This window comes from Agelaius tricolor, unplaced genomic scaffold, assembly GCF_023055355.1.
Source record: "Agelaius tricolor isolate 1412-34295 unplaced genomic scaffold, bAgeTri1.0.p SCAF_5, whole genome shotgun sequence".
Lineage (NCBI taxonomy): Eukaryota > Metazoa > Chordata > Aves > Passeriformes > Icteridae > Agelaius > Agelaius tricolor.
The window spans coordinates 53,163,443-53,188,532 of NW_027269265.1; the positions used below are offsets into that span (position 1 = coordinate 53,163,443).

The 25,090-nt window shown below is 45.2% G+C and overlaps 1 protein-coding gene across 5 annotated transcripts in view; it reads right to left on the bottom strand.

The window, feature by feature from the left end:
* Positions 1-1,771: 1,771 nt before the first annotated feature.
* PAK6 (p21 (RAC1) activated kinase 6) overlaps positions 1,772-25,090 on the bottom strand; it is a 38,725-nt gene continuing 15,406 nt past the window's right edge. For 3 of the 5 annotated variants that reach the window (XM_071428071.1, XM_071428072.1, XM_071428073.1), the window contains 8 exons: positions 18,479-18,687; positions 13,981-14,583; positions 10,353-10,844; positions 9,977-10,110; positions 7,181-7,307; positions 6,871-6,996; positions 6,065-6,199; positions 1,772-3,811 (listed from right to left, as the gene is read on the bottom strand). In XM_071428071.1, coding sequence (XP_071284172.1) covers positions 3,644-3,811; positions 6,065-6,199; positions 6,871-6,996; positions 7,181-7,307; positions 9,977-10,110; positions 10,353-10,844; positions 13,981-14,583; positions 18,479-18,687 — 1,994 coding nt within the window. In that variant the 3' untranslated portion in view covers positions 1,772-3,643. Of the gene's footprint in view, positions 3,812-6,064; positions 6,200-6,870; positions 6,997-7,180; positions 7,308-9,976; positions 10,111-10,352; positions 10,845-13,980; positions 14,584-18,478; positions 18,688-22,229; positions 22,422-25,090 lie in introns of all 5 variants that reach the window. The other 2 variants (XM_071428075.1, XM_071428074.1) reach the window with 2 other exon arrangements.

A 25,090-nucleotide genomic window follows, 5' to 3' on the forward strand; every position in this document is an offset into this window, starting at 1 on the left:
TCTTCCCACGGGATTGAGACATCCTTGAGGATTCCTTCCTGTGCAGCCCTGCCTGTGTATTCACTTACCTGCCAAGCACAGGGCAATGTGCTATTTTGCTCAGACAGGCCTCTCATCAGGCCTGTCATTACACACAGAACTCCAGTTCAATGGCAATTGAGACAATAACATCTAGTAAGATACTGAACAGCAGCAGATTCAGGTACAATCTCTGATCCTTTCCAAATTTTCATCTTTTAAATGGCATATTTTAGATCTCATCCTGCGCCCAAAATATTTAAGTAAGGCCAACCTTTGTACTAGATAATTAAAAATTAGATAATGGGGATGTCTAAAGCAGAGGAGGACTCCAACCCCAGCAAGGGACACAAACAGGAGACACTGTACCTAAATGACCCCAGTCCTTTTTACCTCCGTGGCAAAGGTACTGCTGATGTGCCTAAGGCACTCAGAGAAGGAGCTGCTGCACAGTATCTATTGCATTTTAGAGATACTCTCACTGCCCCCCACGTATCTCACATGTCAAGATTCCCCAAGATTATCTAGATTATTACTTGTTATCCCATTTATAACCTGGTCAGGGCATAGCCAGCAGCTCTCCCCAGTCTGCAGGGAAGGGTGGCACTTGTCTCAAACCAAACTGAACAATGTCAAATTCAGGAACCTCATTTGAACCAGGGTCCTTCTGTTGCCACTGGTTAAAAAACAGGGGCCTCTACACAAAGATTTGTTCGGTTCCAAAAGAAATGGGATAATAAGCTGCTGCATCCAACATCAGAGGCCTGTTGGAGGGAGACAGGCACCATTATAGATAAACCAGTGCAATTGGGATGCGACAGCCCTGACAGACTCCCTGTTTGATTCAGCAAGTTGTTCATATAAATACCATGTGCCATCTTCAAAGGCCTCCTGGATGCTGATTGCCAGAGCTATGCCAGCAAGGAAAAAGGCTCTATACCAGCAAAGCTGACAGGAAGGAAAATAAAAGGGAAGGATTCAGGGGAAACATGACATAGAACAGCAGCAAACCCTAAGACACGAGTGCACCCTTGTAGAAAAGGAAAGATACTCAGAGAAAACAGCATCTCTGAGCATAATTACCCACTGAGTAGGCTCTGAGCTCGTCGGAGAAGAGGCTACACCTTGCTGTACAATCAGATGTCACCAAGCATACATGAAATCCCGACCTGAACACTACTGCAATACAAATTCCAAACCTGCTCTGCATCCTCATTCTCCTGCCTGGCTGCCTGGTTCCTGGGGAAGGAGCTGTCAGCTCTGGAGACGGAGCTTCAATCTCTCAGCTAATCTAGATTTATCTTAGGATTTATGTTTGATTCCACATTCATCTAAGTAATGGAGCAGTTAATTGGTGCTGGGCCGTGCATGAACTGCAAAGAGAGAAACATAATAAGCAGGAATTTAATTCTACACTGCACAGGAAGATGGATCCTTTCTGCATTCCTCAGAAATATGGTAATGAGATTTTAAAATTTTATAAGATACTTGAAGGCAATTTTTCCAGGACCTTCCCTCACTGTGTTTAGTTAGATTTGGGCTAAAGTATAAAATGGCGTTAAATGCTAAACCTGTCATCCCTGTCTCCCAGAAGCCTTTGTTTCAGGACTCAGGATCCAGGCTCCTGCCCCAGTCTCCTCTTGTTTTAGAAGCCATATAGCCACAGAACAGGGAAGTTAGAGCAGACTCCAAGGTTCACACTCGGATCTCTGAACTATAGACACATTTTTAAGCATCTCAACACTTTAACAGGTTTATGAATAAATCAAGAACTACTTTAATTTAAAACACAAGTGCAAAGGATTCACAACTGAAGACGAGCAGGACTGTTTGTTTCAAATTATAAATCTTTTCCAAGCCCTGCTTTTTTTGCATTAAAAAAAGCAATATATCTGGAATACAGAAACATTTTACATCAAAAATTTTCCAGTGCAGCTAAGGAGGAGCTTAATGAATTAATTTCAACCAACTCCATCGGCCCAAACTTAGACATCCAGTTTACAGAAACCCCCTATGACCTCTCTACCTGCCATGGGTGAGAGAGAGAGTGATTTTGTCCTTCAGCAGATGTCTGAACCAAGGGGATGAACCACCTCTGGAGTTGTTCCCCCAGGGGTGTTCCTCTCCCCATGGGCTACAGAGCCAACCTACACATTCTGCAGACTGGGTGCCCACCCTCTGATGGCTGGCAGCAGTACAGATGAATTCCATCCCAAATTAATTCAAGTAATCAACCATGGCTTCAATTTTGAAGCAGGATCTGTAGCTGGAGCAAATAGCAGAGGACAGAGGTTATGAACATCTTCTGAAGAAAACGCAGTTCTGAGGTCAGTTTCTGAGACAGCAGGACTGTCCTGAGAATAACTAAAAGTCCAAAATCTTGGTATCTGGAGTTTCAAAACAAGATCCCAGCTCCACATTTACAAATATATTCTTGAGACCTCACAACAACACACACCATCACTGTACAATGTTAATCCCAAACTAGAGTCCAATTACCTTGAGGATCTCACTGATCAGAGAGTGCAGCATACAAAATACCTAAAACTACATCAAAATAACTGAAAGAGCTGTTTAGACAACCAGAAACCTTCCAGATTAAAGGGCTGACGGGGAAGGGCAGACCAATAGCCAGACAGCAGCACACAAACACAAAAATCAATCCTGGGATGTGCAGGATAGCTCAAATATTTCCATTTGGTCTCCTACAGCACCCCCAAAATGCTACCCAGTAACTGCCCCAGGGCAGCACTTCTCAGCCTCTCCAGAGAGAGAGGACTGGGAAAGCAAGCCACAGGAGCATGCTGTTCACATTCCAACCAGCACACAAGGTGTTGCAAATGGTGAATTTTTAACCATAAGATCCTGGTGGTAAGAGCACCTGGTCTTCATAGAGTCCACTTTGAGGACCATATCCAAGGGTTTCCCCCTCCAAAAGTTTAAAATCATGAAATGGATTCAAGATTGACCACTAAACCATACACATTCTGCAGCAAAAGAGAAGCATGTTGATGCAAGAGAGCCACTTAGAAACAAATATATACATATCACATCTGCTCCCTAAGGAAGTGTGTGCAGGTTTCTAGGTCCATATTTAACCAAGGGAAATTAAAATAATCTGTGAAAAGGTCTCAGAGGGGAAAAAAAAAAAAAAGTCTTTGTGCATTGACAGTTTAAAGGGGTCTGTGCCCCAAAGTGAGTCAGCTCATGGCTCCAGTGCACAATGAAGGAAACAAAGATCACATTTCTAAGTGGGAAATATCGTTCCAGCTCAGTAGTCAGCAGCCTGGGTGTGCAGAAACCCACAGACATTCAGAAACACAACTTCAGACTCCGCTTTCCAACGCCATCCTTCAGCAGCAGTGATCCGCAAGCCATGGAATACCCGCTTTATCCTTGAGACAGACTTGGTCTCACTCAGATCCAGTCTGTATTGATTGTCTTCAGCAAAGGAGAAGCCACAGGAGGCTGAGGATGCATGGACAGGATTCACATTTGTCCTCCAAAACAATCACTGGCAAGTTCCAAGCACCATTCACAGGTTGAGACTGCCTGGGCTCTTAATTTTTTCTATATATTTCTTTTATAAACATTCCTTTTCCCTAGAGTTTCCCCTCATATAAAGTCAGCAGGTGGAGGTGCGCTTCCTGTACTGTTGGATAAGGGGCACCAAGCACTCTGGAAGTCCTGTCTGGAGCAAAAAGGGGTGATCCAGAAGTTCTTGTGCTGTTGCTCTTTCCAATGGATCCCGTGTCAACATCCTCTCCAAGAAGTCTCTCAGAACTGGGGAGGTCTGTGAAAAAGCAACCAACTGAGTCAACCCTGCAAAGGGACCAGGCACAGCTCATGCAACACCAGGCTGCCAAGGTGGGCGTGGCTGAAAGGATCCTGCACATTCCCAGTCTGTATCCCTGTTTTTCCAGCAATGTGATGCAGGTCACATGCTTTTTATGCTATGGACATAACTTTCTGTCACTGCTAGGCACAACACTTGGGCTGTTTTCTTTTGAATGGGATACAGTCAATTAAACTAAGACTACCTGCCACATCCTTCCATTTGAATTACTTCTGCTTCCCATTTTGTTACTTAAACTTTCCTGGATTTTAGCTCAAAAACTCTGCAGGACTCCTGCTACCTGGGCACAGCACATGAGTGGGAAGGGGGCATCAATCCATTCTTTTACTGGTCACAGATTATGGAAAGGTAGTTAAATAGAGCTCTCTGTCGCCCTGATTTTTTAAGATTTTCCAAGCCTTCTAGTGTTGACATTTTTGTAGCAAACTTTCTCACACACTTTCTGTAGATAGTTCATTGTTTTGCATTCCTTTATAGAAGAGGAGAAAGTTCATAGACGGTTAGTTTGTCCAGTGTCATTGGAGAGGTGGCACTGTCACCCTCCAATCCACTGTCACTTTTGGAAAACTATAAATGTTAGAGTCAGAAAATAAACTTCCCTTTTATCTTCACCTTGAGCACAGTGGCGTGTGCTTGTGTTCTTTCGTGTCCTATAGCAACATTTCTCCCCTAGGTTCTGAGAGCCTGAAAAACCCTCATGCTAATGGTACAAGAAGATGAAGAAGCTGCAGCACCAGTACCAAAAAGCTGAATGACCTCACAGGTTTGTCCTTTGGAAGAGGTGTAAAAGCCTGGTAGTAGGCAGCCCCAGGCATCACTTCATGACCCTGCACATCTCTGACTGGTTTTAATCCTCTGCATCATTAAAATGGAATTAAAAAATTATCTTGGCATATATTTATTTATTGTAAAACTGATAATTAGATCCAATTTAGACTGGGGGCATTTTCCCAGCTCTGGTTCCTTTAGTAGATCCTGAAATACTGTTTACATTGAGATATTGCTCATCTCAGGAGTGCTTTGGATGACTTCACTTGACATTGCTGGAGAAGGCACCACACAGCTCAGGACGAGTACCAGGATCCAGCCTGTATCCCTGTCTATAAATCTGCCCATGCTTTAGCAATGCAGCAGGGATTATCCTAGGTCACATCCCTTTAACCTGCTGCCCCCAGAACTGCAGTCACCGACCACAGTGAGCCATGAATGGGCACCAGAATGGAAGGCTGGATCCACAGCTGGAGCTGTACTCCAGCAGGACACTGGGGAGGATGCCCACCAGCCTGTAAATTGGTCTGCTGGAAGCCAGTCTGCTTCCCAGTACAAAGTGGAGCAGAGCAAAACCATAACCAGCTCTGGCTGTCACAGCCTGTGGCATGCCCATGTCATCAAGCAAGGTGTGACCCAGACCAGGATTGCTTTACACTGCCAAGGAGAGCAAGCACCAGGTCCAGAATGTGACCGTGAAATTTTCATTAGTGTTGCTAAGGCAAAAAGGAAAGAACAGCTGTTGATGTTGGAATGTGTGCTGTTAGTTCAGCAGTCTACTCTCTTAAATAATTCAGTTTTAGCAGCTGCAGATGCTCTGATTAATTGGAAAGGCTGGGTAGCTCAGGATGCTGCAGAAGCTGTTTGATCTCAGAGGCTGGGCATGGAATGAAAGGAAGACTTCTTTAAGCGGGCACTGAAAGGTGATCACTATTTCTTATGTCACTGCTACTTTTTCCTAAGAAACCATGGAGTCAAGTTCATCTTCGGAGCTGCTGCAGTGTCTCCATGAGTTTGCATCTGTCCTGAGCTCACCTGCTCTGACCATAATGCATCCTTTGTAGTCCTGAAGGCCACGAAGCTGAAAACTCTCATGAGCAGGGATCCTCCTGCTCCCTTCCCTGGAAGGTAAGCTACTCAATCAACATCAGTAAGCTGGGAACTGCTGGGTCCACCTGAAGCAGCTCTGACCTGCACTCTCCATTTATGCCCAGGTGCCTTCACACTGCCAGGGCTGTTTCCTAAAGCAGCCACCAGCTGTCAGCAGCAGCTTGCAGCCACTAAGACCCCGAGGCCAAAGCTGTTCCCCAAGAAACATGTCCTAGCAAGACCATTTCCACAGCCAGCTGTACTGGGAACGGCTGATATGGATATTTGCCCATGATAACCATCAGGCTTACAAGTGTTTGGCAGCATGCTCACCCTGTGGAAGTTTTTCAGTTTGGGAGGAGGGCTGTCACGGAGTCTCTTCATTGCCTGGACTGGAGAATCACTGAAGTAGGGGGGTTCTCCATCTACCATCTCTATGACCATGATCCCCAGGGACCAGATATCCACCTGTGGGAGACAATGTCATATCAATACACACACTCCAGAAGAGCAGGTCTTTGTTTTGCTGCTTTCACAAAGACCACAACACCCCTCCCATGACAAATGGTACTGAGAGTCCCCAACACTGATGTCCTTAATGCTTCTGGGCTCCTTACAGAAGTTTAACAAAGTCAATTTTGCACCCAGAACTGAGCCATGCTGGTGTTGCAACATGTAAAGGTGTGCAAGTAACTGCTTGAACCTGCCTGGTTGGTAAACAAAACTAATCAGTCTGCTGCCACCTGCCCAGAACTCCAGAGTTCCCATGTCTGCTTCCCCTGAGGTGAGCCTCTCAGAGCTCACATCTCCCCCCCTCCACCACCTTTATGGAATTGATTTAGTGATCCCTATAATGTCACAGGCTGCTCCTTGCTCGCATTGGTCCACAGCGGACACAAGTCTAGGCCAAGCTTTAGGTGTAAAAATAGAAGAAGTTGATGCCTTGTTCCTAGAAGCAGAACAATCTGGTTTTCTACTGATTTAGGAAATATTGATGTTATCACCATCAAAGCTGTAGTCATAGTTGGGTTTATCTTCTAAATAGAATCTAGAGACTTCCTAGAAAAGCCAATAGTTATTTTCCTGTGACACTTCAGACTATTACTTGCTCTCCTGCTATTAGGGAGGTGGTCCCTTACCTCCGTGGTGTATGGTATCCTTGCAATGACTTCTGGAGCCATCCAATAAGGAGTACCCACCAGGGATTTTCTTTTAGGTACATCTTTACTGATCTGAGCACAGAAGCCAAAATCAGAGAGTTTGACCTGTACAAAGAGAAAAGCACCCAACCTTAAAAATAAGCCTTAAACAACACAGAGGGAAATGCCCCAGACAAAGATGACAAAGAGAGTAAAGGGGAAAACAAGGGATGGGGAACAGAAAGGAATTAAGAGACAGAAGCTGCAGCAGCAGCAGAAGACAGGAAACAATTTGTCTGAGGAAACACACCCTGCCATCCAACGTCAGAAGAATGGAATCGCTCTTGATGTCTCGGTGAATGACCCCCTGAGAGTGGAGATAGGACAGAGCCTGCAGCACCGACTCACACACTGTGGCAATCTGCTCCTCGTTCAGCCTGCAATCACAGACAGGGCACTTAAAATGTGCAGAGCACAGTGCTCCTTCACAGGGACACAGGGGTTTAAACGTAGACACTTTGGTTCCCTCTGACAATCACCATCTCACTTTCACCATTCTTCCACGTCTGTTACTGAGGAAAACATTTTTTACTTAATGGTTGACAATTTTCAAGTTTTCATAGGTTTAATACCAAGAAATCGCACTTGGAGTTCTGTACCTAATTTCATTCTGCAAGATGCTGTTTCAAGCAGTTCTGACAGGCAGCAGTGCTGCTTGATGCCAAGGTGCTGCAGTAACTGGTGAGACAGCTTTTTTTAAGCAAACACAGTAAAGACATTATTCACAAGGCTTATTGTGCAACTGTATCCACAAAACATCCAAATGCATAATTTGACGGCGAATACAGGGATCCTTTAGGTGTTTGCAGACACTTGGGGTACACTCACACCTAACTAAAGATAGCACAGGCTAGAAGCAGGGAAGGCACTACTGATTTCTACCACTGTTAGCACATGGAATATGAGCCCCAAGAAGCTCCTCTTTAGAAGCTGCTGCTGTTTAGAATAGCAATATAGAAACCTTCACAATCAAGTGAAAATGGTAGAAATGAAAGTTCTCTCCTGTACCTGGGGACAGTGACAGCTCTGCATGTTTACACTGACTAATGCTAGAAGTAAATTATTGCCAAGAATAGCTGAAGTACCAATTTGAGTACTGTGGATTCTCAGCCTGTCTCTAGCAGTTGTTCTGAACAACCCCTGGTTGAGGACAGAAATGAAACCTCCTGAAATTTGGATCTGCAAGTGAGCCTAAGGAGAAGAGAGCACTCAGAAGGCAGAACTGTGCAGTGAACAGTACCATCTAAACCCGTAACAATTCCTATACCATCAGCTGAGAAATCTACACTTGTGCTGCTTGTTTGGCATCCTACACCTTATTCTTCCTAACCAGGACAGCTACAAGGTTGTAGCTGCACTATGCCACGCTGATGGAAACCAAATCTGAGAGATGTCAGGAGGCTACTTCTGCCTTTAAGATTTAATCTGAAAAGGGAGAGGGACAAAGGCTACCTGTGGCACTTCCCAGCACAGAACCCAATGCCTTTAGGAACAGTGCTTTTCCTTTCACAGTGCCTGAGCTAACCCACCTGAAAGCCCTGGGGTTCCCAAAGATCACAAGAAGTGCACTTTCCCCCTGGCATGTATGGAATTTGGTTTCAGTCAAGTGACTGCATAGTGTAAAACAGATTACTGGAGGATTACCTCACTCCTGGAGATGTAAATCACTTATTCCCCTCAGCAAAAGTTTAATGACTGCAATGATGGCATTTTCCTTCCTGGGAAAAACCGATAAAGGTTTGCAGCTTACTTCTGATAAATGTTATGGTTATAACAGATCCTTCTTCCATCATGAGGTAAAAAAAAAGCATTCACCAACAGGTTTAAAGGAAGCTTCTTTAAACAAATCTAGGCTGAGGTCTCACTGGTGGATATAAATACACAGACCCTTCATAAACCTCTTCATCGCTTTTTATCTGCAATTCAGTACTAGCCAAGAGCTACAAGAGCTTCATTGGCCCTGTAAGCTGTAACTGAGCACTCCTCAGAATTAAATGTTGGCTTGCAGACCCTGAGATGCCTCTGAACTCAATTCTGGAAGGGCTTGCCCAGGTAAGTGTCTCCAGGGCACTCCTTCCAAGTGGGGTTGTGGAGGCTACAGAGGACAATGTGGCTCTGGATGCCCCTCAAAATTGTACTTCCAAAACTCAGAACCCAACAGAGCAAGATACATGCCTTAAATCCACCAAGCAGAGTAAGATACATGCCTTAACCCCACCACAGGACCTAGGCCAAGCACATATGTGAACTAAAGGTATACTATGGTTTTTTAAAAACTGAATACAATTAGTGCTATCAATACTGCCTAACTGTAATCCAGTTAAGATCCTGAATCTTCCAAAAAGAAACTCTCATCCTACGGACCTTCTTGGTCAGTCATTCCACTGGCATTCCCTGTCCCAACTTCCAGCCTTGCAGGACTGCTCTGAAGCAGGAGGAGGGTGCTCCAGAGTCGTGGGTAAGACACAATAACCATAACTGCATCAGTAGAACACCTTCTGAGAGGGACCAGAGGCCATCTGAGAACAACTTATTTGCCCTACAGAAATGCTTTGGGTACTATTGAATATGAAGCAGTGTAGATAAGGAAACAAATTTAGGAGAGTGTCCAGTAGTTGCTATCTTTAGGCAATAAAATTTGGGAAGGAGTCCAGATCTCAAGGCTCTGCTGCACTTCTCCAGAGGAGTTAGTGAGGTTGAATTTGTGGCTAAGGTTGCACCACTGAAAACTATTTCTTTAATACTTATTCAATGAAGTCCCTGGCCAGGATTCAACAGATATAGTAAACACTTTATGTAAGTACTGTGTTTTACAGGGAAGGTCATCATGGAGATGACTAGTGGGTATCTAAAGGGCTCAGTACTTTAAATTAGTCCCTTCTACATCAGAAGTATTACCACATATTCAAAATTGATAACAGTTATAAACTGCAGTAGTTTCAGGGCACTGCAAACACAAGATCTCTGAGGGAACCAATTTGTCCCAGAAATCTCCACTCTGCTGTCCTTGCTCTCCCATATCGATGTCCGGGATTTTGCTTTATACCTGATCTGAGACACGATGTCTGTGAGGGCTCCTCCCTGCAGGAACTCCATCAGCACCCAGAGCTCTTCTCCCACAAGGTAGCTCTTATACATCTCCACGACGTTGACATGTTGATAGTCCCTCATTATCACCACCTGTAAAACCACAGTGGACAAGTGACCACCACAAAATCACTCACCACACTTCATCTTATCCAGCCAAGTGAGCACACACAATCCTGCAACTACAGCGCAGAGCCTCCATGCCCCAGTAACAGCTGTTCTTGGTATGAGCATAACACTACTAAAAAGGAAGATGATCCTGCTCTTCCCTTCCTTTTGCCACACTGATGGTTCCAATGAGGACAGCAGAATCCCGCTGTCTCCAGCACTCTCACCTCATTGAAGAGGAGCTCCCGGCGCTGCTGCTTCCTCAGGTCCATCATTTTCACAGCCACCTGGCGCCCCGAGTGCTTCTCCCGAGCGATGCACACAATTCCTGTCGAGCCTTCCCCAATCTTGATGTAATTTTCCAGCAGTGCCCTGGGATCTCCCTGGTCCACAACCATCCTGAGGGCAGCTTTGAACTGCTCATGAGTCACAACCACAGGGTCCTCACTGGCTGGCTGCCCCTTCCCAGCAGAGTCCTGGGGCAGGTGGAGGTTGCTGGAACTGGTCTGGGTCTGCCTGTTCCTGGGGGACCCTGCTGGGGAGGGCCGGCCTGGTGGCACTGCCATAGCCTTCTCTGCTGTTGGGGACTTCTGGGGGGTCCCAGCTTCGGAGATCATCCTGGGGAACTCGGAGGCAGGTTGGTCCGGGGGGAGAGACTGGGCTTTGGCTGCAGGGCTGTGGGGGGAACCCCACTGCTGGGGCTTGAAGAAAGCATTAGGCTTCAAGAAGAACAAAGAGGAAAAACAAAGTGATGGTTGGATTAACAATCAGAGAGGTGAGAAATCAGTTCTGTGTCATCCCACTCTGCCCTAGCACACCTTGGAGCAGACTGGAGTCAAGAGCTTCAGGTTCTTGTCTCCAGGTCTGTCCAACACATGGCTTGGATGAAGATCTCCTTAGATGCAAGATCTTCAAGAATCCCTTCGGGAATGGATGCTACACTTTAGCAGCCTCCAAACTGAGGCAGTTTTAAGGGAGCATGCTTAAAAAAACCACCAAGGCACAAAACCCACAGAAAAAAAACTCCAGCTGCTAAAAAGCATTCCAACCTTGCCACCAAAAATCAGGGGCAACCTGTGCTGCAGAGAATTTGAAAATCCTTTATCCCTCCATGCCTCTGATCTTCCTTTGTATAAAAGGAAAGGGAATTCATGCCAATGCTGTAAATCACTTTGAAGTCTTGGCCTAATTCCCTTTGGGTAATTACACTCTGCCGACTGAAAACACTCTCTGCACTTTCCACTGGTACCTGCAGAGCATTCCTGTCGATCAAGCATGGAATTAGCTCTCCACTTGGGAAAAGCACCAGGCACCAGGACAGCTGGAGGCAGCCAACATAAGACTCCTGCTACACAGAGCCACCTGCCCCCTTGCTGGCTTAAAACTGACCTGCAGTGAATTTGGATTAGCAATGCTCAAGGTTTTTGGAGACCTCCCACTCAAATGACAAGCAGGCCCAACCCTATTTAGTGTAGGAGATGTAGTAAGATCACAGCCTGTGGGAATGTGGCTTCAGGATATGCATTCCCATGCCAGGAAGGATAAACATTGTCGTGCTAATACTCACCCTGGAAATGTTGATTAATTAAAATCAACATTTAGCAGGTGAGGTACAAAATACATTATATACGTACATATGTATATGTAAAATATACATAGTATATGTATATAAATATATGCAAAATAATAGTAGATCTGTCAAAGAAGCAACTTCAGAAAGAGCAAACCCATCATTTATATTATAGGGCAAAACAGAAACTTCAAAGCAAAAAGCTTTCTCTCTCTCACAATTCAGAGAGATTATTAATAAAGTTAATAATATGGGCATGGGAACTGAAAACTGCCAATCGAGAATTTTTTACAAGAGCACTCATTTTCCCTGTCTCAGACAGGGAATAATTGTGTAGGATTTAATTCTATGCACTTTGGGTTTTAATCAAGGATTTTTGTCAAGAGCAGAATCTGCATAAGCCTCACACACAGAGAGGCCCTGGAAAACACGATTTAGCAGCATCAGGGCACCGCACAAACACAACTGCCTGTCAGGAGCTCCTTCCTCCCCGTACACCAGCTCCACCCCTGCAGTCCTGTGCTGACACGCTCACAGCAACACAGAATTTACTTCCCAAATCTTGTTTTGTCTCAGGAGAGAGAAAAAAAACACGTTTTACATAACCCAGAGCATGCAGAAGGGCACACAACATGCATGCAAGCTCACACATGTTTGCTTGAGCACATATAAGTCTTATTTCCTGCTCCTGTAATCTGACAGTCCCCATGTACATCTTCTCTGTCTTGGGACATTTTGAGGTGTCACTGGTTCTACCACTCCTTCCCCTCATAAGGAAGGTGCATTCAAACTTACCATGGTGCTTTTCAAGGCACCACCTTTTCATTTCAGCCAGCTACTCAGCCAAGTGGGAGGTGCTCCATCTCTGGAAGTGTTCAAGACCAGGCTGGAGCAGCCTGGTCTAGTGGAAGGTGTCCCTGCCCATGGCAGGGGGTGGAACCCAACGGACACTGAGGTCTCTTCCAGCCCAAACCAGTCTGGAATTCCATGATTCAGTTATATTACTGTTCCTTTAATTTGCAATTACACATTTCTTACACATCATCAGCTCCATTAGAGCAGGAGACCCAGGTTTTCATCATCAGAGGCTGGTAAGAACATCTTAGATAAACAACAATGGCACAGATCCCTCACTGGAGTAGGGAGATAGATTAGTCCTAAAGGTCTTCCCTATTCCTCTCCTCTGACAAACAGCTGGAGTTCACACACTCCCGAGCACATTCACTTGGCTGGCAACTTCTGGTCCTGCTCCTGGAAGTGCTGAGCATGGCAAAGATACTCTGGGGAAGAGAGAAGTAGCCAGTTCTAGGTACTCAGGGGACAGGCCTCGAAGCAGTTTAAATCAGCCCAGAGTCACTGAGACAGCAATAAGTGCAGTTTGTGTTACACAAGGACTGCATTCTTTCAAAATCCTCTCCCTTGGAAAGGAAACCCACTGTGCCCAAAGCCTTGAGCCTGGATCCTTATACAAACTGCAAGAAACTGGATTGGAGACATCTCCTCCCTGCAACACCCTTCAGAACAGTCAGGTCGGTTTGGACAGTGGTTCCTGTCATCATCCTCCCAGTTCACAGCTGTTGGGAATCATCCAGGCCCAGCATCAGCTTTGAAGTCATGGACAGAAGACAGATGCTGGGTCAGCCCAGAAGGGAAAAGAAGCAATGGCTGCATTTCCTATCCACTACCAGGAACCAGAGATTTTCAGTTTAACAAGAAATGAGTCATCCATTCAGGACAGCTTTCCTGGGGGAGCTGTAGCTATGAGCTGTCCCACCCTTTACAAAATCCAACAGTCTGACTTCCTGTGTGACAGCACCGTGGGTGCTGCTGCAAACCCTGCTGCTGTAGTGGCCTGGCAGATAGAGCTATAACCAACACACTCCCCCCAAGTTAGTTCTGGTTTACACAGGCAGAAGAATACACTGCTAATGCAAATCGTGGCAATTTCCCAAATGGCAAAGGCTTTTTGGGGCCAGCAGAATGGCATTGCAGTTATGCCTTTACCTCACAGAAGGTAGTGACTAAGACCCCTCGTCCTTCCCAGCCCACGCTCCTGCAGCTCCGCCAAACCTTCTGCTGGAGATCTGGCTGCCATCCTGAGCTGTGCCTTGCAGCATCTCGTGGAGCTCAGGCGGACCACACATTTCCTCTGCTCAGGACTATTTTGATTCCAACATTAATCATAACAAGAACAGATGGTTACCCGATGTTTGCAATTAAATTGGCTGCATATGTAACCTCTGGAACTGTAAAGTCAACACTGCAGTCCAGTGAATAACTCTTACCTTGATCTGCAGGGGAGGGCCCGGCTTGTTTGAGGTGCTGGACGAGGGGAACACGCTGCGCAAGAGCCTCCTCTTCAGGCTGTTCTCCCGTGACTTGGAGTTGGGGCTGCCCTCCCCCGAGGGTCTGGCGCTGGGCTGGCGCTGAAGCCAGCCCTCTTCTGGGCTCTTCATGGCCGTGTCGCTCTCCCCTGGCACAGCGGGCACGTGCTGCAGCCCAGAGGAGCGCTGCAGACAGCTGCCATCGGCGCCCTGGAACTCCGAGGGCCCCAGAGAGTGGGCTTTTGTCACCATCCCGTTGGGATGAGACTGCCCTTCCAGGCGGGGTTTGTAATCCGGCCACATGGTCTGCCTCCGGGCCACCTTGGACCCACCATTGCAGTTGAGGTAGTTCCCATACTTGTCTGCCCAGTCTCCTTCAGGACTCTGAAGGTACATGTCTGGGGGTCTCTCATCTCCCAGGAGCCCGAGGGACTGGGCTCTCCTCCTGCTGGTGGGGCTTCTGCCTCTCAGAGTGTTCGAGCTGATGGCAGAAAGCTTCTGGATGTCGTTGAGCAACCCAGAGATGTAGCCTTCCACTTCCACAGTGCTGCCCCGCACCACGGTCTGGGAAACACAGGGAAGGTGAGAAACAAGTCAGAGTTGTAAGAATCAAGGCTCAATTTGTCTTGTCAAAGGTTAGATTTTGTACATATAGCCAAAGACAACTCAAGGAACTCAGGAAAAATTACCAATTTTTGTCTTTTGTTTCAATGTCCTTTACTGAGGGAAAATAAAAGTCCTTGGGTTACATCCCGCTGTCAGAGCAGCAGAGCTGTCAGCCAGAACAGTCAATTCTGCTGTTGTGCTCACATTCGTCTAAAAGACTATGTTAGAGCAAAACCAGGATATTTCAACACTCCTGGCTTTCTTGTGCTGAAACTGTGACACTACATACATCACTAATGCACTCACCAAGCTCCTGAAATATTAGTTCTCAGAAGTTCCAGCATGCTGCAAGCTCCATTTGCAAAACTCACCTTTGCTGTGCCAACACAAGGTTCATCTCTCCCCTGAAGCACTCTCAATAGCATTGTAATCAGCGTCCCTCAGTCTGCTTCTCTACAATTTCTGCTAATACATCCCAATCCTGACCACTGCAGACTGTGCTGTTCCAACTCTGCCTCCCTGCTCTACTCTGCCAAGCTATTATAATTAAAAATGATGAACAAAGGGTCACAGCAGCTCACAACTGCCTTGTAAGCAAACACTGAAGAACAAGGCTTCCATCCAAACAGGCACCAGCTCTGTACAGTAGGACACTTGAAGCTGTTGGTATATTAGGTAGTGTTCTACCTTGTTTTTTTTCTGGAACTGAAAAGCTTACAGAAGCTTTTCGTGTGCCGGGAACCAAAATGTTTCATTTCTCCACAGAAATTCGCAGCACAGGATCACTCCTACACTTTCCTGAACCTCTGCTTGAGGAAAGTCCTTCCCTGGAGTGACAGCAATCTTCTGTTTGCTAACTGAGCTCCAGGGATCTTCTAAACATGCTGAATTAATTACATTGAGACTAATACTTAGCTGGTGCAACACAGTAGCTCCAGTAATTTCAACAGAACACCACCACAGTGCACAAGTGAGCACCTGGTTTGCTCAGCATCTGAGAACAAAAGGCAGAAGATTTTTGTTCAACAGGGTGAAGAAAGGACAACTCAACTCACTCCACGGCACACACACCAGCTGCAGCTGGAAATTCTGGTCTTCACTCCTACTCTCTCACCACACACACCCCCCTTCCTCCACAGCCCAGCTGCTGTCACAGAACAATCTGCTGGGGACATGAACTTTTTGTCCAAAATGGACAAAAGTAATTCCAGAAAGACATGGGTATTCTCAAAATAAGAAGCCTCCAACAACATGCTATGGCCTCTCCAGAAAATCCCCTGCAGTGCTCTTCTCCCCTTCTAGCTAAAACTCCCTAGAATTAGACTCAGGGCACTCCCATGAAGTCAGACCTAGCCCCAGCAGACAGGGAAGATGTGAGTTAATCTTGCTTTGCTGCTGTGTTTAAGCATTGCATCAGATTAATGAGGAAACATCCAAATTTGAGCCAAATGGATATGGAGTGCTCTTACATAGCTCATGCCTTACTGACCAAAACTGAGAAATTCTAATAAGAAAAGCACCTTTTTATAAGCTACACACAAACCCAGGAACTACTATGATAATTTAATCCAGGACTATATACAAGGGCTTGGCCAACTAGCACTTGAAAAAAAAAAATCTAATTGATTGGTATCATCAAATCAGAGTTAATTCAAATGGAGTTTACCAGAAACAGTCAGCTTTGTTATGCAGTCCATGAGAGTGCTTGCATTTCGAATTACTGGGAAAAACAGTGTTAGTTTAAGATGATTCTTTAGGTTTTTAAAGCCTGTTGGGTATTCTGTCCTTGTTCTCTAAAGGATTTGCACCTCCTTTCAGCTTTTACCATCCTCGGGTTTAGTAAGTCAGACATGAAAGTCCTGACCAGAATAAGGCTCAGGGCAAACTCCAGGAAATCTCTTCACACACATTTCTGTTTCAACAGTGATGCCTCGCTATTTTTTGAGTATCCATGGCCTAATACTTGAGGAAACTTGGCTTGCTCTGGAAACACCATCGGCGCAGTGCCCAGAGGCTCCCTGAAGTCACGATACAGGGGAGTGCTATCACTTCTCCCTGACCCAAAGCCCCCTACCCTGTGATTAATGAAAATTGGGTTGCTTGACGTGATTCTTTTCTTGATAAATCCATACTGGCTGCCAGCTATTACCCTGCTATCTCCTTGGAAGTGGTTGCAAATAGATTACTTGCTTATTTGTTCCAGTCTCTTTCTGGGGATAGAAATTATTCTGACTGATCTGCAATTCCTTGAATTTCATTAGGCCCAGCTGACTTGAAAATATGCAACTTCTTAGCTAAGTCTCATTTCTGTTCCTGTTCTTTTCTTATTCTGGTCTGCATTCTCATCCCTTCATCCTCATGCTAATTGTCAGCCCACTGATCGCACTTAATGAAGACCAGAGAAAAATCATTAAACACTTAGGAATTCTCAGTATCATCTGTTAACTTTCTTCCAAAACCCGCAGTGAAAAAATTCTTTCCTTCATCCTTCTTCTCCTCCTCATTGCCCTCATGATGTGTCCTCAGTGCCCTTTATGTTCTTTGAGAATAACATCTCTTTTTGTGCATTGCCCTTCCAGTTTTGCTCCTACATGAATTTCTTTTCTCTTTGCCCTTTATAACTTGACCTAGTTTCCACCCTTCTGAGCAATCCTCCCGCAGTTTAAGCTCATTACAGAGCTCCTGATCTAACCAAGTTGGTCTCTTATTACACATTTTATCTCTCCTCTGGATTGTGCTCCTATCCTCTACTATATTTTGAACCTCAAAGCACATTCAGGACACCAGGCAATACCTCCTGTCTTTTTTTTCCCCACCTATTCTTCCTAAGCAAGTTTTTCCTTTATAAACCAGCATTCTGCTCCAAGATCCTGATGAGCCATTTCATTTGTAGGTTTGATTATATACCAAAGCTTACATTATACCAAATATAGTCCTCTTTATTCCCCATGCTTTAAGCACCTGTACACAAAAAGCTAAATATATTCATCAGATAGTCAACTCTTTTTTATATCCCTCCTAAAACCCAAGTAGCAACATCTCGGTTTTACAGCACACCTTCCAGTTTTTAGGCCCCTGCAGGGTTTTTTGTTTTGTTTTTTTTTTTAACTGGGAACAAAAACTTCTCCCAAGCAAGCAAGATTTTAAGCACAATATTTCTGTCACCATCTTTCATTTCCTTTCCTGAGAGGTCACCATGAAGTTGCCTTTTCCCACAGCATGCCTTTTTTTCCTGCTGTCACTTACACAGTCTCCAGATGCCAGTACCAGTAGCCATCTAAACCCACCCATCTAAGAAGGAATCACTTCTTTTTCCTTACTGAAGGACATTGTTCCATTACTATGTCCCACTTTCCATTAAAATGCTGGTTTATTAACCCTTTTAGCCCAGACCCTAGTTTAGTCCTTGTGTTCCTCACTTGTCCATGAACAGCAAGGCAGTGCTACATTGCTCTCTCTCCCACTTAGGCTTCCCTGGCAACTTAATTACCAGCCAAATTTGCTCACCCACAAGAATGACAAGCCTTCTAAAACTGGTCTCTCCACAAATTCTTCTCTTGGCTTCCCTGTACAACAGCTGAATGCATCCTAGGTCCTGTCAGCTACCATAGGAGTTTTCACAGGTCCCCATCACTGTGACAGGCAGCCAGCTGGTTATTTCAACAGCAACAGGTCAAGATCCTACTGTCCTTATTCCTGATGAAGTTACTATCACCTTGGGCTATCAAAGCCTGCTATCCACTGAATTCCATAAAGATACCACCCTTAGTCCCATTTATGGGGCACCAGAAGCAGTGCCTCAACTTGGAGGCAGCTCCCTGAGTAATAGGAAAGAACTGTCTGCCTCCCTCACCTTCATAGGCTGGAGCTGCATCCTTGTGATTCTTGAAGGGTCTACCACTGGCTTGGGGCGCCTCAGCGTGTCCAGAATATTCTGCCATTGAGGTGGCAGGCCCACAAATTTGCCCTCCTTTGGGTCAAATGAGGTGTGGACACGGTGCTCAAAGTTCTGTGGGGCTGAGATCTCCGGGCGTTTCTTCTTCTTCTTCCGGAACATGATGCCTGAGGGGGAGAAGGCAACACAGTCAGTGCCTGTCTAGGGCTGAAGTGCCCAAGCAGTAAAATCAGGTATCAATTCTATGAGTTAATTATGTTGTATTGAGAACATTTTCCAGTGAAAAGCACTTTATCAGGAGTTGATCACCTGCTTTTATAGATGAGGAAACAGGCACTAAGAGAGCAATGATTTTGCCCAAGGCCACCTTGCAGGTTCGTGGCTCAGATGGGATTTCTAGTGACTTCCCTTATTTCTACAAATTCATATTGCCTGATAAAACTATTTAAAAAGTAATTAAGAGATACATATTTATATTTTACCTGCTTATACCTACATTAAATGGCTTTGAAATCCACCCAGTTAAACAGCATTGATTCCACCACAAGCCTGAAATTTAAGGTGGCTGTGAACAGGGCTCAGGTTGTCTTCCCACTTACTTACTCCAAGTAAGTAATAGCTACTTGGTTCCCATTTAAAGACAGCAGAGCTGTTGCCAAAGGAAGAGCTGCCAGAGACTGACTCTGGATCTCAGTTTTTCTTGCTTAGACAGAGGGCTCGGGAGGGAGGGAGGGAGGGAGGAGGTGGTAGGTGGAAATCAAACTCTGTCAGCAGGTAGCTGAAGAAGCTAAAATTAAAAACTAAGATTCTTTTCCCTTGGGGGCTTGAGAGAGACAGCTTGTGTGAACAGCCAGTGCAAGTGCAACAAGCCAAAAGCACCTAACACTGAAATATACCCAAACACAGGAGACTTCAAAAACTGAATTAAGAATTTATAAACAAATTTATAACCAAAAAAGATACTTGGACAGAAAGCTCAGAGATTGGACCTTTCTGAAATCGGGAAGATATGAAAGAAAAGGAAGAACCAGAGTTGTGCATGCCGACAAGACGTGGCAAAGCTGAAGGACTGCAGTGGATTGACACAACCTCTTCACAAAAACCAGATAGGGAAGATAGGGTGAGGTAAGGAGATTTTTTATGGAGAGCCAGGTTTTTCACAGTGGGGAGTGGTGGGAGTGAGAGACAGACAGGCATAAATCAAAACAGGAGTGGTCCCAACAGCATAGAAGGAAAAGCTTTCCTGTGACCAGGAGAGTCCAACATTGGAGCAGCAGCCTGCCCAGACAGGCTGGGCAGGCTCCATCCTCAGGGGTTTGCTCTCAAAGCCGAAGCCCTGAGTAATCCAGCCTGACCCTCCAAGCTGACCCTGCCTTGAGCAGGGGGGTTGGGCTGCACCTTTCAAGGTCCCTTTTCCCCTGAAATGTTCTTTGACTCTATTTACTGCTTTAGGAAAAAGCTGCACAGGTTTTTTAAAGCAATTAACATCTGCCAATAAACAAAAATAACAATATTTATATGCTCTTCCTTTCCCAAAGACAACATTTCTATTGGCATTTGCCTCTCACTAACACTGCTTACAGCCATGGATGCCCTCTCTTCCCTGACATCAGGCTTAGGATTTTTGCCACTTAATCTTCAACTTTGTAGCAGTCACTCTTCCCCTGTACAGGACCTCAGCTTCCAACTATTTGTGCTGAGTAAATATTTACAAGGGTCAGAGAGACAGACCGCATAGAGAGATAACCCACTGCAGTGTAGACATGAACACACTTCTGGAGGACACCAGTCTCCAAAATCAGCACATCCCAGTGAAATCTATGTCAAACATTTCCCAGATTGTCCCACTCTAAACTTGTTTAGGGAGCAAAGTGCAGCCACCACCTGAACAATGACTTGGCTCCCTGGTGCTAGACTGGGATTGGATTGAAAATCCAATACACAATGGCTCCCAGTTTGGTTACAATGACCCTGCAGTCACAGGGATAGGAAGTGTTTGTATGGCAGAGAAGGACTTTGTTCCATCTAACCCCCCATTCATGCAATCCATCCTTGGTGAAACACCAACTTCACACACACTGTCATTTCAACAGCCTACTAAAGATACCTCACAGGTGAAGAAGAAAACAAAAGGTTAGGAAAGAAAAGAAAAAAACCAAAAAGCTTACAAAAGAGGCTGGAAGCAACTGCTCTGCCCAGAAGAGATTTTCAGCCAGAATAATCTTTGCTTAGAACAAGCTCCAATGAAAACCCAAATAGATCTTAATGGAGAGCTTATGGGAAGGGTGTCTGTGCTCCAGGTCTGTATTGCAGCTCCTCAAACAAAGTGATTCATCTCTCAGGCCCCTTAGGTGCTGCTTATTAACTAATAATCAAGACTAAAGTCAGAGGGCAATTCTTTAAGGAAAAAAAAAGTGCAGACAATCCCAGAAAGGAAAGATACTCTAATAGCTCATGGTGTTAGTAGTGCTCAAATCAACAGCTGGAGCTGCTGAGGAGCTTGAGAGCCTCCAAGGAAAGCAGGGTGCATCTCTGTAGTATCACAGCAAGTGGTTCAGTTCTGAATCCTTGACTATATGTGAGTTATGACAGCTCCTTGATCCACCTTAAACCCAGCCACAGCAACCCCAGGGATCTTACTATTTCAACTAGTACCTCTTCTTCTGCTCCTACTCTCACAGCTTCATAATGAGAGGATACCCAGGGCACAGCAGACAGTCTTAAGTTTGCCTTTTAGTGCTTCATGTGGCAAAGGGTCCTGTAAAACAGGGTGTTACAAATGCCACAATCATTAGCACTTGTAGCATCAATGGTTTTCTGAACCATTTCTTGATTTCCTCATAACAAGAATGATTCTGGCTTAAGTATTTCAAAATGCAAAATTTTAAAGCCCAGGTGATATTTTGGCCCCAACCAGAACAGTGGCTCTACTTCACCATCTCTGCTTGCAGAAGCATAAACACAACACTACATTTGTATATTTACATAAAATCCCTATCCCTGACAATCAACATGTGGACTACAGCTGGATCCCATAGCCAAAAGCATGTTTCCAAAACCCAGAAAGGAGCACTTACTGAGTTCCTGGTCAGTTTTAAGTGACTAGTTGGCATGGCCTGCATCTGCCTTATTGGCTTAAAACAGACAGCTTAAAAACAACAAAATGTAATCAGCTCCAAATACAACACACCCCTGGGCATCCAGTGGCATTTGCTCTACATGGTCAGCATCAATCCCTGATTATAAAGAGATCAGACAGGTGGTTTAAAGGTAAACTGCATTAGGATCAAATGAAATACATGCACTAAAAATAGTTATTTGAAATCCAATGAATTCTAATAATCTTGGTAGGTTTTGCATCTCATTGAGGAGGTCTGTATTTAACCAGTCTCCTTTCACTTTGTGGTTTTCATGCAAGACCTATTTACTTGCATTTCCAATGCCCAGCTAAAGAATATTTATTGTTAAATAAAACATATAAACCAGGCCTTTTCTAAGTCAGTAAAAAATTCATAAGAACATTTTATGCATATAAGATTTTGTAAATCAAGCCAAACCTGTATTTAAACATAGACAGCATCCCTTTAATACAACAACACAAATACTGTGACACTGATTTTATAATAATCTACTAGACTTTAGTCTTTCATTCAGTGCTGACAACTGTACTGTAAGAAATGTCACAAACATAAATAATAAAAGTCACTACCACAAGACAAAAGCAGTCGGAGATTGAAATTCTCTCAGCGATCCATTCCTGCTGCCTGGGAAACCACGTTAGGTTTTTCAACTCCAGATATAGCTGTTCCTGGATGATACAGTTCCAAAAGCTGTCACATCTGCCAGTGAGCACGAGAAAAAATCCCACAGCCAGCAGATCCAGAGCAGGGGGAGGGATCAGCTGGGAAGGAGGGGCAAGAAGAGAGAGGGGTCAGCCTCAGATGAGAGGAGGGGGTGGGAAGATTAAGGATGGAAGGGGAATGAGTGTTAGTAAGGGAGAGAGAAATGGTTGGGAGACAGGCAACCCGAGGAGGAGGGCACAGAAAAGAAGCAACATCCCCCGGAGGGGAAGAAAAAAAAAAAAAAAGAAGTAGATAAATGTTATCAGGAGTGGCTCGTTCCAACGCCCAGACAAAGGCAGCAGCATGCACTGCCTTTTCACCCGACCTGCCTCCACCCTGCTCATGTCCAGCCACACGTTCCACTAGGACACCGCGCCGTACGGAGCCGTGCTCATACCCTCCCTCACTCACACATGCACTTGATGATAGCACGGCAGCACAGAGCTACTTCAGTCTCACTTGTGCAGTTTCCAGTTAAAAATAAGCTCTCCCTCCCCCTCCTTGCTGCAGCACTGAACTCGCTCATCAGCTCATTGCGTCGCTATCGCAGATCTCGATGCAGTTCCCTACATTCCTCCTGCCCCGGACGAGAGATAACGCTTGGTCCCTGGGCTCAAGAAAGCCATTCCCATCATTTCCAAGTCCTCCCACAGCTGATCTGCCAAACTGCTCTGGCCAGCTCCAAGAGGAGAGAGAGAGAAGGAGAACTCTTCCTACAGGACCTGAGGAACTGCAATATGCAGATTGAGTTTGCAGTGAGAAGATGAAGATCCCAGAGAACACACCAATTAAAAGGAAAAATGTATTTCCATACTCTGCTACTCAGGTCACTGTCATGTGCTGCATTTGAAATGGATTACAAGTTAACTAGGCCATTATCCATGCATGTCATATGCATGTGTTCACACAAATGTATGTGTGAATATGCACACATGGAATTTCACTGCATCCCATACCTTCTAAAATACTCATGTTTGCCTTCCTGAGGTTTCCAACACTCTTAGTATTTATAACAAGCCATAAACTATCACAGCAGTTTGCAAATAAAGGGAAATGACAGGTTAGGTCCCTGAAGAGCTGACAAACTCGAACGTGACTTCACACAGCAGGGAATGGCAACAAGGGTCAGTGAAAGGGAAAAAGAAAAGCCAAACGGTCCAAAATCTGAAATGGGATCTAAGAGCACTGCCCTGACACCTTCTACATTTTTCTGCAATTCTAGTTTTAGAAATATTGGTTGAAGTATTTTTTTCCTCCTAAAGGAAGAGTGAATATTTCCTAGCTGTGCTATGCCTTTCCTCATTGCAACTCCTTTCCTTCTATTCCTTTCTCCCTCACCAGCCCCCCATGGCAAAGCTGCATGTTGGAGCAAAGCAACAGCACAGCAAACTGATGTAATGCTCTAAATCCTGCCCAAACACACACGAGAGCACAGATTAATATTACATTAGAAATAAGCTTAGGGAAAGACATATTTGTTATATTGGTGGGTTTATTTCTGAGGAATGAGAAGAACAGCACAACTGGCTTGACATTTTTGGCCATGCCTCCACTGAGCAGGGTCTGAAGGTGCTGCCTCTCTCTCCTCTGCTCCATTTCCTTGCTCATAAATTAGGACTAAATCCCAGTGAACGCCTATTTGCTCAGCTTGTTTGGGACGCTGCTGGGTTACATACTTTTAGATGTGTTTTAGTTATATTATACCAAATTCATTCTGAGACATATATAAAAGCACTTGCAAAGAAAAGACCTCTTGAACTTTACAAAACCAGCACAGGCATGTACCAAATGCTAATGGGCTTCATCCCTTAACAAATAACAAAGTTTTCCATTATTTACAGTCCCCTAGAAATCCCAGCTGAAGTCACCATCCCATTGTGTCTGTCTCTGAAGTCAGGCCCCACCCTCTAGAGGTTTCATCTAAACAGACTAAAGGTGAGGAAAGGGAATTATTATCCTCATTTGCAGATGAGACAAAAAACATTACTAGCCCTGTTTCTTCCCACCTATGTCTAGATGAGCAGATCTACAACATCTTCGAGGTATGTCTCCCGGCTGCTTTTTAACTTTACATCAAGGCCAGATCCAGGCCCAACACACCCTGGCTTGGATGGAAAACATGGGTGCAGGGCCCCAGTGGAGGCCAAGACATGCTCTGACCACAGGTTTGATCTCAACACCAGCATGTAGGTCCAGAAGCCTTGACAGAACTAAGCAGCACAAACAGAAATCACACCCAAACCTCAGCTGCAGTGCCTTCATTACCAGCCTCTCCCCCTTGAGCTCAGTGTGTGAGAGGGTACAGCCACCAAACGCTGCTGCAGCACCAGGGAAGGCAGATCACTCACCGTGTCCTTGGCACGCAGAGCCAGCAGGACGTGTGCTGCAGGTCACCAGGCTGAGACCAAAGCCACAACAATGCCAACCCTTCTCCCCCACCTCTTATGTGATTCATGTGGCTCATGTCCTGTTCTGGCTATACCAAGCCATGCTGTGCTGTGCCTCTGACACTCATCTCACACCCACATCCCCTCCCTGACCTCTGTCCAAAGAGCAGCTGCATTGTCCCACATGGATTTCCCCACATTATTTTGCTATGAAGGATGCATCAGGGTTAAAACCAGGTTGCTGTATTTTGCTGTTAATCCAAAGCACCACAGAGCTTCAAGACAGGGCTTGAAGGATTCAAGGGCTTCACTCTTCACTGTCTTGTGTGACAGATCCATTC